We start from the raw sequence: 18,667 nt of genomic DNA on the forward strand, positions 1-18,667 counted from the left end.
CATCCCTCTCCTCTCCCAGCTCTCCTCTCCTGGTCGGTGTGCAGGCCCTGCAGCAGTGGGATGTGCCCAGAGCAGGGTGAGGGATGGCTCCAGGGGCAGTGCTGGGGTGGGCAGCACTCCCAGCTGAGGCTGCCGCTGGTTCCCAGCCAGGGCAGGGCTCTTACCATGGCCAGGGGCACGATTCCCACCAGGTCCTTCTGGCAGATGAAGATCTCGGCCAGGGCGGTGTCGGAGGAGCCGTGGTGGGGGTACTCCACCTGCCAGCTGATGGGCTGTGTGCCCGACAGGCTGCTGAAGCTGGCGATCTCAAAGTCCAGCTGCACGACCTCGTGGAACAGGCTGGTGCTCCTGGGGAGGCACAACAGGCAAAGGGAAGAGCCATTACTTGGGCTGAAGGAGTGAATCACATGAATCCTGGACATTCAGCTGTTTACATGCACACATCACGCTTTTAGCAAGGTCCTTTTTCCAACCTACAGCTGCCCTGGAGCACACAAACTGGAATTACCCAAAATTATTCAAAGCTTTTACTATGGGCCCTGTGGAGAGATGGAATCCAGGTTATTGTAGCTGATGAAGGCTAATAATAATAATAATAATTATTATTATTGTTATTGTTATTATTATTATTATTATTATTATTATTATTACTACTACTACTACTACTACTATTATTCCATTCCATGTTTTGTATTTGATTTTGCAAATATGTTTCATAGTCTGAGTTGGATTTGAACTCTGATCAATCAAAGTCAAGGCCAGTGCATCTGATGAAGGCTGAGGGGTGCAGAATTACTGCAGTCAAAAAGAAAACCAAGGTTTCCTGAAGATGTCCACCACCAGAATCCCAGGAATCCTCAGCAATGAAGCTCAGTGTGACCAGTGTGGGGAAGCCATTAAAACAATTAACATGATTAAAGGAAAAAATGACATTACTTGTCTAACTTTAAAGGTGCTCTCTGGAAATTCAAATCTCGGGCAGCTGAGACCAAACAAAGTAAAAAGCTGTGGCAGGTAAAATATACCACAAACCCAGTAAACAAATGTGAAAACCAAATATGAAAAGACAGGCTGGAAATGTTTCCCTCACATTAAATTTCTTTAACTACACCAGAAATAATAAGAATATATGAAAGAAATTTGCTGGACTAGCTGCTAGTTTAATTTTAAAAAAAAAAGTTTCAATTCCCTTCATTAGAAATTACCCATTAACTTTTCTGGAACTTTCCAAATGCCTTCCCACAGTGTTTAATATTCCACTGAATATTCCTGCAATCTAAAAAATGAAAATGAAGAGAATGAGAGGTAACTTCCTAGCTCAGTAACCCAACCCCAGCCTCATCACACCTCTCCCTGCATTCATCACACAACAGCTTCAATTTTTCCTCTCTTTTTTACAAACAATACATGAAGGCCCATTTTTGAGAAAATCCATCAAGAACTGATCATGTACAAAGCACTTCTATCCTCAAGTGCTTGACTTTCCTTCTCCCTCTGAACAGAAATCACCATTTTTTGCTACTTAAGACACATTCTGTGCTTTACTTTGCATGATTACTTTGAAAGCAAATGGTTCCCCTGATAATTATTATTTTGATTATGGGTTTGCATTTGGATGGCTCCCTCTGAAAAGTCTTAAACTGCCTAATGTTTGAAATTTATTTCCTTGCTGTTTCCTTGCTGTGTCAAAAGAGCCACTGGAGCACTCTGGTGACAGTGGCACATTCCCTGCCTGCATTCACAGAGTGATTTGGGGCAGTAATGTGATAGATGGATGGGTTTAGCAATTCATAACTCAAAGCCAGCCTATTGCCATTTGAAGAGCTCCTACTGAATAAATCTTACAGCCTGTAAATACGAGGCAGCTGCAATAACTGTGCTTTACCCACTCCTGGGACACCTCAAAGTGAATATACACTGGGTGGAACTTGGTCATTTGTTTGCAAACACCATCCTAGGCAAAGATACCTGAATCACCTGAGCTGCAGAGTTCATTTGGCTGTTAAGGCACTGTTATACCTTAGATTAATGACTCTGAAATGACATTATTTACACCATTTCTACTTCTGATTCTTAGCAACTGACAGAGAAAAAGATTTTCTATGTGATTGACTGTCTCAGTGCTCTCACTTCCACCAAGTGGAGAATAAATCTTTGCCCACATCAAAGCTGCTCTAAGAGTTAATGAACGCCAGGGAAGTTCTCCAGATGAAGAAGTTTGCCTGCATTTCTCCAAAGATCCTCTGGAAATGTGCATCTCTCCAACAAAAGCCCTGCTGGCAGCTGCAGAGAGCTCGAGGTGGGAATCTGGAGGAGGGGAAGAGCTCATTTCCAGCCAGCCCTGACTCCCAAACCTGTTCTCCCTCTCCCCAGAGTCCCAGCTTTGCTCCAGACCCACGAGGGGCTGCTGACAAGGCAGGGGAGTGTGGGAGGCTGCCACAGGTAAGAACGGATCTGGGTTTTGCCCAATCTTTCATCATCCCTTGGTTTGGAAATGGTCCTCAGCACCCTGAAGCCATCCTGTGCCTGATGATGGACACTTGATGAGCTGTTGTGTGAAAGAAATGATGGGAATGGCCTTTTACAAACACCTGCCAGGCTGGGATCTCCAGTCCTCCCCAGGCACAGAGCTGCTTTAGTGGTGGAGGGCTACAAAAAATGCTACCAAAATTCATCTGCAGATTTCTGATTAACAGTGAAGTATTTTTTTTTTTCTGTAAAACATGAGATACAAAAATGTTGAAAAATGTGCACTGTGCAAGACAAAGCTTTTCTTGGTGCTCTTCCAGGCTGACCTGCATCATTATTCCAGTGTCTGCATCTGTGAGTAATGCCCCCACCTCCCCCCACAGCAAAGCAGCCTTTATGCAATGTCACACCATCATCAGTTTCCTCCTTCTCTCTTCACACAGAAGAAACAGAGAGATGATCAACAGCTGGGAAAGCATCCACTTGAAAAAAAATATGCCTTCAGAGATGTGTAATGGCTGAGAAAAAAATGCTTCTCGTGAAGCACATTTAATGTTCAGAGCTTGTTCACTGACTGAAACAGCAGTTCCTTAATATCCAACATTTAGAAGTGCTCAGCAGCCGGAACAGCAAGTAATTATAAAACTTTTCTAAAGTACACAGCACGTAGTGATTACAAATGAAGCTTCCTCTAGGCAGGGCTTCTAAGGAATTGCTCCAGGGTGGATATATGAGTCTAATTTGATTGGATTGAGAGTTCCCCTGGGCCAGTTCACTCCTTGGATTTATTTTCATTTATAAAAATGCTAATAATTCAGGGCTAGACTGGAGCACGGGCTAGCACAGGGGAGTGAGGACTCCTGATGAGCTGAGCAGGGTGGGTGTGAGCATGAGACACGAGGCAGGAGCTGATCCCACAGCTCCTCCCTGCTGGAGCTGCTGATGGTTACAGCAGCTGAGCCTGCAGGTCAGGGATGGGGGAATTTACTCCTGGCAGAGGCTGGCAGCAAAGTCCTGCCCCAGGAGAAGGGACAGCAGAGCCCCTGAATGCCTCTGAGCAGCGCAGATTTAGAGAAAGAAGGTGGAATGGAAATGTTCTGTTAATGGAAAGATAATAAAAGATGCATAAAAGGCAAAACAGAAGTGACATGGAGAGAAAATGCCATGTAACTCAGCAGCTGCTGCCAGCTGTGTGGGCAGCACACAGCCCTGGGAGATCAGCCAGTGTTAACTGCACCAGCACCTTCATTTTACAACATTTCTGAGTGTGATATTAAGCATTTCCTTGTAACTACTTATGGATCATTCAGACCTTCAGTGCCCTGAGAAATACTACCCCTTGGAAGAAGATTTTTCTTCTCTTCATATGCAGGACTGGCTCTATCAAAAGCTGTACTTCATGTAGGGGATTTCAGCCCTGGCACCACGGGAGCACAGCTCACCTGGGCTCACACACACACAACAGAGCCTGTTTCTCTGCAGGGCTCTGGGAAAAGGTGGAGCAAAGTTAAACCTGGCCAGGGCTGAGCTGAGCCCAGGATTAGTGACCACTGAGCCCAGGATTAGTGACCACTGAGCCCAGGATTAGTGACCAGGCCTGGGCTGCAAAGCTTCCCCAGGGGGAGGGAGGCAGAGAATCACCAAGAAAAGCACACAGAGAGCTCAGCTGATGCCAGAGCCATCAGCAGACAGAAATCTTTTTGCTGATGCCCATCTGCAGGTGTGGCCCTGCAGTCTCTGATGAGAGATTTCACAGTGCTGGGTTATTGCTCCAAGTAATGGAGCACTTTCGACTCTTAAATGAGTGAATCTTAGGACTGCTACAGGCTAAATCAATAATTTCGATTTATTACAGCGACTCTCAAAAGAGAAATTTTAAAAAGCCTAGATTAAAAACATTTTTTAGCCATCCTTTATTCCAACAGATTTTTACTGAAAGTGCCTAGGGATCCGAGAATACTTCGACCTGCTGGAAATTCAGCACCTCCTTTCTTCCCTAATGCTCTCCAGCTTGACAGTGACATCTTAATGCAAGATCAGCACTTACCAAATGACATAAAAACCAGGGGAGAGTCCAACCCCATCATCCCCCAGTTCCACTGCACATCTTATTCCTCACTAAAATGGATGTATTGAAGCATTTCACCACCATGGGCAGAGACAAACCCATCAAGAGCTGCTGGTCAGAGCAGTCTGTGTGAGAGACACCAGTGCCTCTTCCCACCTTGGAAAAAGCTGGAATGGGCTTCAGGGTTTGTGTTCCTGCAGTTCTCCATCTGCTGCTCTGCTGCACCTTCTCCCAAGCACAGCTGCCAGTGGTGAGCTCTGGAATGGACACACCTTGGCACCAGGGGCAGGCACAGCAAATACAGAAACATCAGCAACACACAGAATTACAAACTGCTTTGGGAACAGTGACTGATGGTGGCTTTAAAGAACATGGAATGGTCTGGGGGAAAAAACCTTAAAAATCACTGAGTTCCACCTGGCTGCTCCACCACTGCCCACCTGAAACACTTGTTCATGTGGAGTACAAATGCTTAAAAATAAGTTTATTTCAACAAATCCTTAATAAAAGCTGGTATAAAGCTAACCCACTCCCGTAAAATTGGGGAAAGGATGTAGTAATTACAGAGTAATGCTAATTACTGGAGGCAAAACGCAGCTTAAAGATCTTATTTTGCAATATCAACCCAGCTTTTACCTTTAAATCATAAAAACCAGCAGAGGAGAAAGAAAAGGATGGTCTCTTTTGACACTTACAGACAGGGAGGACATAATTTCATGGAAATCTATGACATTGAAAGTATTATGAAGTTCTCCAAAGGAAAATACCCAAGGTATAACTGAGCAAACTCTTGATCACCACAACATAATATACGTGTGTATCTTCAGCAGGATGATATAATGCTGCACTTGATTTCTTTGTACAGTCCAGATCAGAGTTAGATTAGTTAATAAGGTTTCTTGGCTTCCTTGTCATAAACTGTGATATAAAACATCACTTTTTGATTAAGGTATTTGGACTAGGACAGGAAATCTCATTTCGCTTCCCAGCTCATCCACAGCATCCTCGAACGACCTCAGGCAAGACATGAAGATACAGATCCTTAGAGCTAAAATAAAATCAATAGGCATTAGGCCTCGTGGAGCTCTAAAAACCTCTGGTGCCAGTCTGGGCCTGATGGTGGCACCTTTGTCATGTTGCCATGATCCTCAGGATCCCAGCTGGACCAGCCACAGCTGTGGGGAAAGGCTTGGAGACCACTCCTGCTTCAGCAGGAATGAAACATGCACTGCCTGCATGGCAGAGAGTGCAGAGAGCCAAGGGTGGCATATTCCTGTGCCTTTATTCCCCAGGACAACAAGGACAAGAATAATTTTGTCTTCCAGTCTCACAAAAAACCAACTCAGTGTCTGAGTTCCCTGTCCAAGCCCTGCCTACAGATGCCAACCTCAGTGATGTTACACTGAGAACAAACAGCAGAAGTCATGTTGCTAATTAGAGCACAGAAAGGCAGCAATGCTCCTCTCTTGGACAGGCAGAAAGCTGAACAAGACAGGCCCTGAAGGAGGAAGACCTGACTGGGGATCACAATAAAGCCCCAATTTCTTCCTTCCATGCAGAGCAGTTTTTTAATCACCAATAAACGCTGCAGTGAAGACAGCAGGCTCATTAGTCTCCTCTGATACTACATCACAGCAGGCACGGGCTAGATGAGATTGATTTTTCCCTGTTCCCAAAGGAATCAGGTGTTCAAGCCTCTGTCTCAGACTGGAGCCACGGCAAAAAGGCTGTGTGCAAACACAAGTCCTGAGCTGCCACCATCTCCCACCTCCATTTCATTCCCATTCAGTCTGCCACAGATACGAGGCTGCTAATGTCTTCATTACAATTTCAGATAACAAATACATAGGCAGATTGGTCAAGAAATCAGCTTTCACAGTGATTCATCATCTCTTCCTGCCTGGGAGAAGGACATTTTCTACTTAGTATTCATTCAGTGCTGGAACCTCTCCAGCAGCACCGTAAGTAAGCAGCATTTTCCTCTTTTGGAGACAGCAAATGTGCAAGCACTGAAAAGCTTCCAAGGGACATCAGTGGAATGGAGACCCTGAGCAGATCTTTTCAGAGAGACTCACTCCAAACCCAGAGCCTTCAAACAGAGAAAGGAAGGCAGAATCATCTCATCAGCAGCCTCAGATCTTATGGCTCTTTCAGCTTGATAGATGCAGCAGGATGAGATCAGACAGCCCAAAGGAGGTTTCATCATTCCCATTTAATTGCTGGCTTTAACCATTTGGGAGCAGGCAGTGAAACATTCTCAGAGGCAGCAGAAGAGCTTTGACAAAGCAGTCTCCATAACACATTCTCTGACCACAGATAACTTGCACATGTGTTTTATTCCACTTAGAAGCAACAGCAGCCCTGGCAATGCTGTAGAACACAAAATCTGTCTGTGATGCACTGCTGTGCTCCTCTGCAAGGCACTCACACTGGAACAGACTCAGGATGAAGCTGCATTATGAATCAGGTGGCAAAAAAATCCCATTTAGATGTAACTGTGTATGCAAATCAGATGTGGGATATGCACATCTCATTTACAAGTCAGGTACCTTCAGATTCCAGCTCCTATAGCCCTTACTGGGTTGGGGTTTTTTTACAGCTCTGACAATGCATCTGCTTTTTGGCTGGCTTTAAAACTCCAAAAATGTTTGTGCATAAAGATCTCCATTCCTTCTCAACACAGAACCTGCCTGCTGGAAAAACACCTACCAAGTCAGCCATTCACCAGGCATGTAAAGCTGATAAAATATCTGCATTTTGCAGAGGTAATGCATTTAAAGAAAGCCCACATTTAGTGCCTTAGTAAGGAGAATAAGAGCACAGAAGTGTTGAATAGTGCGGTGAAACAACCAAGAAAGTAACACTGAGGTGAACTGAAGTAGTTTCTCACACTTGCTGGCCATGGACAAAGTCCATGGGGCAAGGAAAAGTCAAGTTTGTGATTGCACCCCAGGCACCCCCTGCATTCCCTGTGGACACGAGTGCAGCTGTCCAAGCCTCCTTTTCCAATGATCAACGTGTGCTTGATGGCACTGTCTGAAGAGAGCTCCAGTGCAGCTGCAGAGCTGCTCTGGGTGTCTGTGAAGCTGCCAGGGCAGAGAGAAACGAGGTGTGTCCTCTGAGAAATAAACTCCACTGCAATTTCATCCCAGAGCAAAGGCAGTTTGTGTGGGGTCCCTGGCACTGGGAATTGAGCACTGTGTTCAAGCCAGAGCTGCAGAGTATCAGTCCAGGGAAAGGGAAGAAGTTTTCCTTTCAGAAAGTCAGTACATTTTTGCCAGCTGCACTAAGGAGCGCCCTGCAGGATGGGTGCATTCCTCTCCCCCAGTCTCAGGCTCTATCTCCTGTCCCAGACCATGACATTCCCCTTTTCAGGATTTGTAGAATGTCTGTGTTGCTCTTTTAGCCCACTCTCCTGTTGTGAATTCTCTTTAATGAATGTGCTGCTCTCATGTCTCTCCTAGGCTCAAGTCAAACACAGCTTAGAGTGAAGCACAGACCCAAACCAGGCTGAGGAAAACACTGAGCAGCACCAGTGGGGGAAATCCTGAGCTCCTGGGACTCCATGTGAACGGGAATGGCTGGCTGAAAACTGAGGAGCCAGCTCAGTAGAACTAGATGGGTTTTAAGATCCTTTCCAACCCAGGCCATTCCATGGTTCTACAATTCCCTGTCTGCTTTCCCTGTCTTTTTTCCTTCTTATGAATGTTTAAAACAAAAGAGAGCGAGCTGGTGCTAGTGAATGTCCTGGGGAAATCAGACAAAAATGTGACCAACCTCAGGCTGCAGTTATAAACCAGCTCTTATTCAAATTTACAAAAACCATGGACCCTGGGGCTTTCAGGAGCTGTGGTTCTGGAAGTTTGATGGACAAACCTTTATTTTACACTTCATAAAGCAAAGCTTAACAACGCTGCCTTCCTAATGCCATCCAAAGCTCCTGCTCATTGTAAATTTAAAAAGAAGCTTATTGAAAGCAGAACCAGCATAAATACTGGAGGTAGATCCATTACATTTCATGATACAGTTATTTGGTGGTAGTTCACTCCTCCTGTTCAAGGATAATAAAAGGGAAAATGTCCCCATGACATTCAGTGGCAGAAATGTCATTGCTGAAGTGCCTATGATGTGCAATTAACATTTTTAAGGATTCATTTCAGCGGATACTGTCACGGCTGATAGATCTGAGATTACACCAACTATCTAAGTTTGGATTTCTGCCTAATTCAGCATCTCACTAGAAACTTCACCCTCGCACTTCTGGATATTTATATTTTTCTTTCTCCTTATGTCTACTGCATTGAGGGTACTATAAAAAATTGTTCATTTTATAGATTTATCATTTTATGATTTATCATTCAAGGCCAGGCTGGATGGGACTTGGAGGAACTTGGTCTAATGGAAGCTGTCCCTGCTCATGGTGAGGGGTTGGAACTGGATGATCTTTAAAGTTAATTCCAACCCAAACCATTCGAGGATTCTCTGACTTCTCCCCCACTCCATCACTAATGTTGTATCACTGTCAGAGTTTCTATCCAAAAAACCTTTCCCTTTTTTCAATGTTCTGCTTTCCACAAACAAGTTGTACTTTTCACAAAGAAAACCACTTTGTTTTGAAGAGTCAGTTGTGGGGCAAGGGCTGTTTGGTGTTAGGGTGGATTAAAAAAGAAGTCACTGTGCATTGTGAATGAAGGCACTGCACGAGCAGGATGGAGATTTCAGGTCTGGACTCTGTGTTTATGAGGAGAAGTCCTGGATCTTTGCTCCTTGGCACTCATATCCCACCCTGCTGTTTGACAGCATGAAAAGGCTGGGAAATACAGAAGATATCTCCACAGCAGAAAATCTGTCTTGAAGTAAAATGTTTATTGAAGTCTGTAGGAGGCTGCAGCTCCCTTTGGAGATTCCCCTGGATGTGAGATATTCGCAGAGAGCCTGTGCTGGCAGTGCAAGGTCTCTGCTCAGAGCTGGGGGTGGCAGCAGGGCGTCCTCAGCAGCTCAACACAAACAGAGGAGACACGATGCTAATGCTGAACAGCCCAGGAGAAATGCAAGTACCTCCTGGAATGAAAACACTCACAGACACACTCTGAGAGGCTGGAAGTGATGGCCCTGACATTTGTTCTCCTGTCCAGATCTGGCCTTCCCTTACAGCACCTCAATTAGAAATCTGCCATGTCTAATTTGCTGGGAAACCTCAGTTTCAAACGTGCTAAATCAGGCAAGGCAAGAAAACACAATGGACTTGGATGAGGCTTTTGAGAGATGTGCTTTACAGAGGTGACTTTTCCATTGCTAGAAAAACAATTTCATTTCCACCTGGCTCCTGGAAGCGTGCAGGAGTGCTGGGGGGAACCTCAGGCTCCATGATAGCAGAATACTCTTTAAACAACAGCAAGATTTTTATTGCAGAAAGCAATAAACAAGAGCCTAGCACAGAATCCCTCCATGCAGCACAGTTACACATTTGCCTCACTGCCCAGAGCAAAGATTTCAAACTCTGCTGTGATTTTTTCCAAGCGATCACTGCTGCCTTTTTATGCCCTTCTTGCTGTGCCTTTTTGCACTAGGTGAGTCAAAACAGGTTTCTATGTAATTATACAAATGACATTTAGAGGACACTGTCCAAAAAAGAAAAAAAGATTCTAAAGAACACGAGCTTTCCCTTTGTTATTGAAATCTTCATTAATATCATCACCACCCCTGCTCTCAGCTGACTCTGAACACTTTGTTTGATCACAGCTGGGACTGGACTGATGCAAGTCCAGCTTCCCAAGGCTCTGGGGAAACACAAAGCCAAAATCAGAAGCTCCTGTGGATCTTTCAGTTGTATTTACACCTTTGCCTGCACGTTAAGGAATTTTCTTGTGCTTGTGAATTGTTCCTGCAGAGAACAGCAGCAGCAGGGACTCCACAGCTGTGTGAATGTCCCTGAGAGACAACTCCTGCAGACCAGCATTGGATATATCTGTCAGCCCAGGCTGTGCTCTGTCCTGAGCTGCCAGTGGCAAACACAGCTGGAGGCAGAGAAAACCCCAGAGTGCTCTCATGGCCTCTGCTCTGACACGGCAGCCTGGAGACAGGAAAAGGCTAAACAGGGCAAGGATGATGACAGCCAAGCAGAAAACATTAACAGCACCAATATAAATAAAGGGGTTTGCTCCTTGCAGCCTCCTCCCAGCTCAGATCCTCCATGCAGTTTGGTTTTCCTGGGGTAACAACCTGTCAGCTGCCAGGCCTTCAGAACCAAAGGAGAGAATCGTGGCCACTGTTCCCCTCAGTGTGCAGTGCTGTCCTTTAAACACAGAAACCAGAGTGTGCAGGAAATGATCCAGCTCTTAAAATCTGTGTCAACAACTCTCCAAGCTCCTGGAGCTGCACAGTGAGCACTGCTAACCATTCTCCTGGGTTTCCTGAGGAATCAGATGATGGCAGCCCTGACCCACACTCTGTGGGACACTTTGGTCCTGACCCTCCTTTGGCTTGAGTCAATCGTTGTTCTGCTGTTGATTTTGATGGCAGTGGGGCCCCTGCTGCAGTGTCACCTCTCCTGTAGCCTCAGGGGCTCTCTCCAGCAGCACTGTCAGCTTTGGGAAGGCAGGACAAGTTGAAAGTATTTTCTAAAGCCCAAGGCAAACCAAGAGATGACCTTTCCCACCAGCAGAGAGCTGCTCACAGGCTGCTATTGAATATTCCACCCTCTGTAATGCTCTGCTCCCACAGATGAGCTGCTCTGCACCAGGGATGCCTTTTCCTTCTGCTGTCCCTCTCCTCACCCCAATTCACTGAAACTTCTCCTAAATTTGCCCTAAACCAGGACAACTGGGCTCTCAGTGTGCTCCACACCTTTGTTCCTGCCCTCACCTGGCACCAGCCCTGTGCTATGACTTCTCTTGTCCCCAGGGCACAGGAACTCCTTCTCTGCCTGGGGATTCTTTCAACAGACACAAAAACTTCCCCTTCCAGGCATTTATAAAGTTCTGGCTAATGCAGAGATAAAACCTCTGCAGGGTAATGGGACACTAAAAGCTGAATTTCCAGGAGAGCTCCCCAAGCCAGCACTGCACACAGGGACCTGGCAGAACACAGTTTGTACCAGAGACAGAGAGAGCATCCTCCATTCTACACAGCACAATCTTCAGGGGCTGTTACACATTCCAGACATGCTCATAGCTACATGACATTCAATCAAAAGGCTTTTTCCAAGTGGACAAATATTTTCTTAATAATTTTTAGCAGAATTGCAAACTTCCAAGAATTGCTCTTCGCTAGGAAGTTGGCTGTTATTTTTACAGATAGGGTATCTGTGCTATCCAGTTATTTCTATAAAGAGACTTGGCCTTTAGGACTAATTTAAAGGGTTTCCCAAAGCAGATGGAGCTTTTTGAATATAGAAAAAGGGATTTACAGGATTACCAAGCTCCAAGTATTCAAATATAAAGACAAAATTATGCCTTAGGCGAGTAAGAAATGTTCCAGGCTATCAAAGATTGTCTCTTCATCCTCAGTAGATGACACCCAGTGTAAAATGACATTATTTCCTGACATCAGTAGATCTTTATTCAATTCCTCTTGCTGATGATGTGGTTCACAGATCATCAGCAAGACACTAAATGTCTTGGTGAAGAGCACAGAGAAAGGGAAGAGAAAAAGCAGAGAATGTCTAAACTTGGCTGTATTAAATTATTGTATAGCACTCCCATGTGCTACCTGTGCCAGCAGACACAAAAAAAAGGAGCTTCTGGAATCACTGATGTAATTTACTGGCAAGCACAAAACCATCTGTGACAAGCCAAAGGCTGAGGACATGGAACTTGTGAATGAAATGCTCTGTGTGTGTAGAGTGGGAAGTGACACAGACACAAGCAAACAGGCTGGACAGGCTGAATTTGTCAAGCTGAGATTGTACCTGCTCCCCTTCCAGTTCTCAAATTATCCAGCAGGTTTGTGTTATCCCTGCTAGCCAAGCTCCTGTGACACTGAGCACACAGCCTGGGCCCCTTCCAGGCAGGGGAGCATGGCCAAGGGGGATGCAGATCTTTAATTTACTGATAAACTCCCTCCCTCGTTCACTGCCCCTTCCTCTCTCCCTCCTCCCAAGCTCTGGAGCCTGGGATGAGCCAGGCAGCTCCATCAGCTCCTGGAAGGTGCTCGAGATGCTCCAAAGCCCTTTGTGGGGTCATGGAGTGGCTGCATGATCTCACAGCAGGCATTTGTCTCCTACTGAGCCCGTCACAAGAAATGGCTCAATGCAAGAAAAACAAGAGCTCCTTAAAAATGTTTTGGCACATCTGAGCTGAACTTCCCCGGGTGAAGAAGTCATAAAAAACGGCTCTGCTGTGAACTTTGAAGTATCAATTTGTTAAAGAGGCAGTGATTTCCCTCTCTGAACAACGCTCTTGGTGGTGTGGAGCCCTGCAAAGGCAAATGATGTGGGCTGGAAACATTTTCAGAGGTACTGAGATGAAAGACTGGGCGATGCACAATGTTTCAAAAACAAATGAAGGCTGCCCAAATAGCTGCTCCCCAGCAAGCTGAAGTTACACTTTAAATCCTGGCACTGTATTTATCAATATTTTCATTCCCAGCCGCATTTCCTGACATTTATGCCAAAAGAAAATTCTGCAAAAGGTCAGCACAGGACTCAAGTGTTATTAAGTGTGTGATCTAACAAAGGAGCAGATGACTTTCACTCACACTTGCCTGCTCATTCTGTGAACTCACAGCAGATCCTGACCACTTCCCCAGACCCAAACAAAGATCCCTCCTGGCTGACATCACCCCGTGCAGGAGTCAGCACTTTAAATGCCAAAGAAGGCCTGAATTTAGGCTTAGACTTTGTTCTCTGGGACCCTGGCACAGCGGTGCTGCACACACCAAAAGGGAGACTTGGTGACCACACTCACCTAAACAAACAACAATTGTGAAAGGATGTCTATTAGTCCCACTGATAACTGAAAAATGAGTTGTTCTGGATCCCAGCACAGACCTGCAGAAGCTCCAAACCACCCCCAGCCCCCAGTGCTGTGCCTGGATTGCGAGGACAGCCCCTCGTCACCCCCCAAAGGAGTGAGCACAGGAAATCTGGGCTGAACCCTCTCCATCCCTCTCTGGGGCTTTGCTGTAAGGCTGCACTTGCACTTCCTTTTCCACAAGTACATTTCATTTCATTTTTCCCACATTGCTTCTCAGGCTTTTGGGAAATTCCATAATACCACACCAAAAGCTCCCAGTAGCAGGCAGAATTGCTTTTATTGCTGTTTAACACAGTGCTGAGTTTAAATGGCTAATGTATATGCCTCTCTCACACATGAATACAAACTGCTGCAGAGCAAAACTTTATTTTATCAAATTAAAATGCACTATAGCACGAATTTATTGTGTCTTTGCTCATAAGTGGTTTTATGCATTTGATTTTTTTTTTGTCTTTTAGGGTTTTGGCAGTAGATGGAAAGCAATCAAAGTCCCATTTGAAGCAGCCATGTAAGCAATTCTCATTTACAGAAGACAATGAAAAATTAATCTAAAATGAGTGTAACTAAGTTTTCATAGAAACAACAAAGCCACTCAGACATTATCATTTTCAACAGCTGTTTACTGTCTTCATCCACAAAATCACCTGTCAAATTTTACTATTGCCTCCAGAGGGGAAGAAAGCCAACCCCAAGCGCCTCTGTGAGTTAATAAAATGCTCCACTTGTAACACAGATATTGAGGCTCCCTTTCCTTCAATTCTAACACTTAGCAGGCGTGACTGAGGTGATGTTCAACACCCCCTCTCCTGCAGGTTTGAATTCTACATGTTTAACTACAGGGGAGAAAATAAAGCTGGGTGTTTTCCTCTCTGTCCTGCTCCGTGGAACATCTGCCTCCTGTGCCAAGGGGCAAAGCAACATCTGTCACTGCTGGAAAGCTGCAGAACACAGCTCCCTCCTCATGAAACACAAACACTTGAAGGGAGGACAAGAGGGACGGCAGCAGAATGGAGAATTGTTCTGGGGGAATGGGGATTCCAGAACCATTTGTTTCAGCAGAGAGCTGGGGAGGAATTTGTTTAGCTGGCAGAGCACATGGAGCTGGTTAATTCCACACAATGAGATGGGAAGGGTGCCAAACAAACATCAGAAGGAAAGCAAAGGGCTCAGGGGCTGTGCTGCTGGCAGTTGTGATCCCCTGGCATGGGAACCACCAGGGACAGCCCAGCCTTCTGCTGATGGGGCTGACCCAGGAGAGACAAACACATGGCAGCTCAATTAACTGGCCTTCACATGCACATCCCCAGCCTGAATGCTCTCAAAGGCTGTCTCGAGTGCTGCTGCTGGCCCTAATTTCAGATTTAGGAGAGGGGAAGGAGTTAATTATTGAAGGGCAGCTACGGGGAGTGGGATGCACAGCTCCTATTGACTTCCTTAATGGTGGTAAAATGTGCAAATCCTGCGGACTGTAGCTGAATTTAAATTACAATGATTACAAAATATAAAGCCTAAAAAAGAGGATTTATACATGAGCAGATTTAGCCGAGACACAGACTCCCTCAAGACCTACATTTTGTTTACATGCAAAGCAGACTGCGCCTCCTGAATGCCTAAATCCTGACGACAATTATTTCTATATCTCAGCACCCTCCTAAGGCAGCTCTGAGCCATCATTCCTGCTGCTAAATGCCCTGGGGAATATCCAGTGCTTAGAGGTTCATCCCTGTTTTCTGGCCACGGTCCAGCAAACCACTTTCAATGTGTAAACAGCCCTGCTGCACACATGATGCACAAAGTCCATAAGGACACGTTGCTTAAACAGATCCATAACATCCACAACAGCAGCAATACATTTCTCCTGCTGCCTTCAGACAGAATGTTCATGCACAGCTCTCAGGAGAACAGAACTATTAACCTATTTCGTGTTATCCGAGCTGGGGGATGGATAAATGAAGTGACTTGCCCAAGGTCGTGCAGGAGTTCATGGGAGAAATGAGGACATGAACAATACACCCATGGTTCAATTGAGTCCTCAGGAGCTTGCACAGCTCTGCCCACTGTGTGAGAGAGGCTTTGAGTGCTCTGACATTGGCATAAAGGAAATCAGCCAGTTATACAGTAGGAATGAAATATTTTAAAAATGATTTGTGTCTACTCTCAGGTTAACCAGTCCAGATCCACCTCATCCAGAAAGTCCAATGACTATTTAATTCATGTTAAAGCTAAGAAATCATAAAACTGAGGCTGTTCTACAGTCCTGACCCAGCTGCAGGAATCAACTCAAACACGAGTCATTTCATTAAAAACAATCAACACACAGTTACTTATAATGGAATAAAAAAAAAGCAGTGCCATGTTTAACCAAAAAGCAGCAGCCAGTGTTCAGCACATCCCTGCCTTTCCCTGCAGCCCCATGGAGAGCAGCTCCCTGCGTTTCCTGACTTTCTCCATCTCAATCTGTACACAATTTTAAAGCAGGAGGTCCCTATTATGGATGTTACCATTTGACATCTCACTTTTTGGCTCTATTTTAAGAAATATACTTTGCTTTCAAGTTGAAGTCTGTTGCACGATTCTCATTGGGATGCAGGTGGAATTTCTAGAAGTTCCTTGTTGCCACATTCCAAAGTGCTGTGGTAGCTCTGGGGTTTTCAAGAACATAAGTTCCTTTCAAACTCTGATTGCTTTCAAATACATCTGCTTTCTCCCAGGCACTGGGAATTCGAGGCCCCAGAAGTTCTGAAAATTCCAAGAGGTGTCAGGCTGTTGAAATAACTGCTTTTTTTAAATTTAGGTACTACAAACTATAGTCATCAAAGTATTTATGCATTGCTTCACTTGGCACTGCAAAGCCTAAGTGAAACAGATGGCCAGCTCAGGTTTCCAAAAGTGACTCAGATACTCAGGAGCCCGACTCACACAGGAAGTCAATACCAGTTAATCTTCCAAATGTCAAATGGCACTTTTGAAAATAGCACTTTCCATTACCAGCAAGGACCTGAAACTCTGTGCTTTTTAAATGTTTGCTTTGTACCAAGTAATATCCCGGGCTGCACCTGTCTGTGTGTCTGTTCAAAGGACAAGTGAGCGCTTGGCTAATGCAGTTTGTGCAGGCAGGTCCCCAGGCAGTCCCCAGCACTGTGCTGCTCTCCTGCAAAGGACACTCTCAGGCAGCCAGCTGAAGGTGGGGAGGAGAGAACTGAGTCTAAAGACACTCAGAATTAGCAGCACAGCTCTGGCAGTGGAGTGCAGAGACTGCAGCCTCCCCACACCAGAGCTCTGAGCTTTGGGGGTTTAATCAGTGGGTGAAGAAGGGCTGCATCAGACCAGCCTACAATGACAGCAGGGCATTAATCCACGGGCAGGGCTGAGGTTTCCTTTATCCCATGACAAATCACCCAGCTCTCCTCTGTCCAGTCCCAGAGCATGGGCAGCTTCTGGGCATGGCTGGACAGAAACAGCCAGGACAGAGTGCACAGGGTTAAAGTGAAGGTTCTGGATTCAGGAGATCAACCACTTCCCCCTGTGACACAGCAGACCTGAGCTGGCCCAGGCCAGAGCTCTGCTGGTGATGGAAGTTCCCAGGCAGCAGCAGCTCCATGATCCAGAGGTCACCTGAGAAACTTGCAGAACATTTCTGCTGCAAACGGGTAATTAATCAGATCAATGTCCTGCCCACAAATTGGAACTGGAGGCAGAACTGAGCTGAGTGCTTTTGGTATTTTTAACCTGGAATGTCAAGCAGAGGAATAACAGCCATTATCTCCAGTATATATCTTAGGAGAGGGAGAAGTTAGGGAGGTGATTTCTGCCCACAGCAGTAAGTCTCACAGCAAAATGACAGATGAATGTGGAAACTGGATTAGAGAACAGACTAGGGGGACACCAGTCCTACAGAGACTTTGAAGGTTAACTTCATACACCTTTAGGAAACTCTGGCAAGGCCTGTGAGTTCCAGACGTGCAAACCTAGAGTTTCCAGGTATCAGCAGAAACAAACTTGGGGTTTGATATCTACACAACCTTGGACAAATGGCAAAGTGCTGTCCCTGACTGACGGCAATATGGAAACTGTTTGTACAGCCCTGTGAGTAGGAATGCACAGAAGGAAGCAAACACCAGGCATGGCAACCTGCAAGCTGTAAAATTATAAGTGCACAGATCTCCCTCTAATAACTTCAATCTTTAGTCTTTGTTCAGACTCTGCTGTTTTCAATACAAGAAAGAACCTTATGGCATTAGCCCCAGGAGAAATGTGACTTTCCTTAGAAAAAGAACCATCATCCTTTTGTATTCCCTTTGAAGAGCAGTAATTTCAATACTTTCTTTTAAAATTTAAGTTACAACTACTTAGCAAAGAGATAATGCCTGTTGACATATCTTTCCTGCATCTAATAATCTCTTCCTCTCACTTAAACTATCTTTTTCCCTGCAGAGGATTATTATCATTGAGCTCCTTGGAGTTTTACAATAATTGAGATATTTTGGCTATTGGAGTCAGTAAGATTAAGATTTTAAAAAGAGCAATACACAGACATGGAAGACAGAAAGTGAAAAGCCCAAATCATCACTTGATTTTAATGAGAGACAAAAAACTTTTAAAGGCTCGGGAGAGGTTTTGTCTCTTCACTTCCATCCTACTCAGAGTCCTCCTCCTCACAGCACTCCTGCCAAGCCTGAGCACTTGGTGACACAGCTAATTAACCCCCTGCTTCTTGTTTTTCTGCAGATCCTGCCTGCTGAGACAGGGGACAGGCTCTGGTGACCCATGCACAGCTCAGTTCTAACCCACACGGCCTCTGAGCCGTGCAAAAGCCTCGGGATGTGAATCCCCAGCTCCCAGAGCAGCGTTCAGAGCAGGTTTGCAGCAGGAGGAACATGGGCAGGCTGCAGCTCCTGTGAGCTCCATGGCCAGTGCTCCAGAGCTGCTCCCACAAACACCCCATGGCCAGTGTTCCCTGATTCCTGATCCCACAATCAGCCCATGGCCAGTGTTCCCTGTCCCTGATCCCACAATCACCCCATGGCCAGTGCTCCAGTGCTGCTCCCTGATCCCACAAACACCCCATGGCCAGCGTTCCCTGATCCCTGATCCCACAGTCACCCCATGGCCAGTGTTCCCTGATCCCACAATCAGCCCATGGCCAGTGTTCCCT

The 18,667-nt window shown here is 45.6% G+C and overlaps 1 protein-coding gene across 2 annotated transcripts in view; it reads right to left on the minus strand.

Annotated features, from left to right (window-relative positions):
* TMEM132C (transmembrane protein 132C) overlaps positions 1-18,667 on the minus strand; it is a 167,858-nt gene that overhangs the window by 38,753 nt on the left and 110,438 nt on the right. For both annotated transcript variants that reach the window (XM_015643919.3, XM_015643920.3), the window contains exon 4: positions 165-348. In XM_015643919.3, coding sequence (XP_015499405.1) covers positions 165-348 — 184 coding nt within the window. The remainder of the gene's footprint in view (positions 1-164; positions 349-18,667) is intronic.

This window comes from Parus major, chromosome 15, assembly GCF_001522545.3.
Source record: "Parus major isolate Abel chromosome 15, Parus_major1.1, whole genome shotgun sequence".
Classification (NCBI taxonomy): Eukaryota; Metazoa; Chordata; class Aves; order Passeriformes; family Paridae; genus Parus; species Parus major.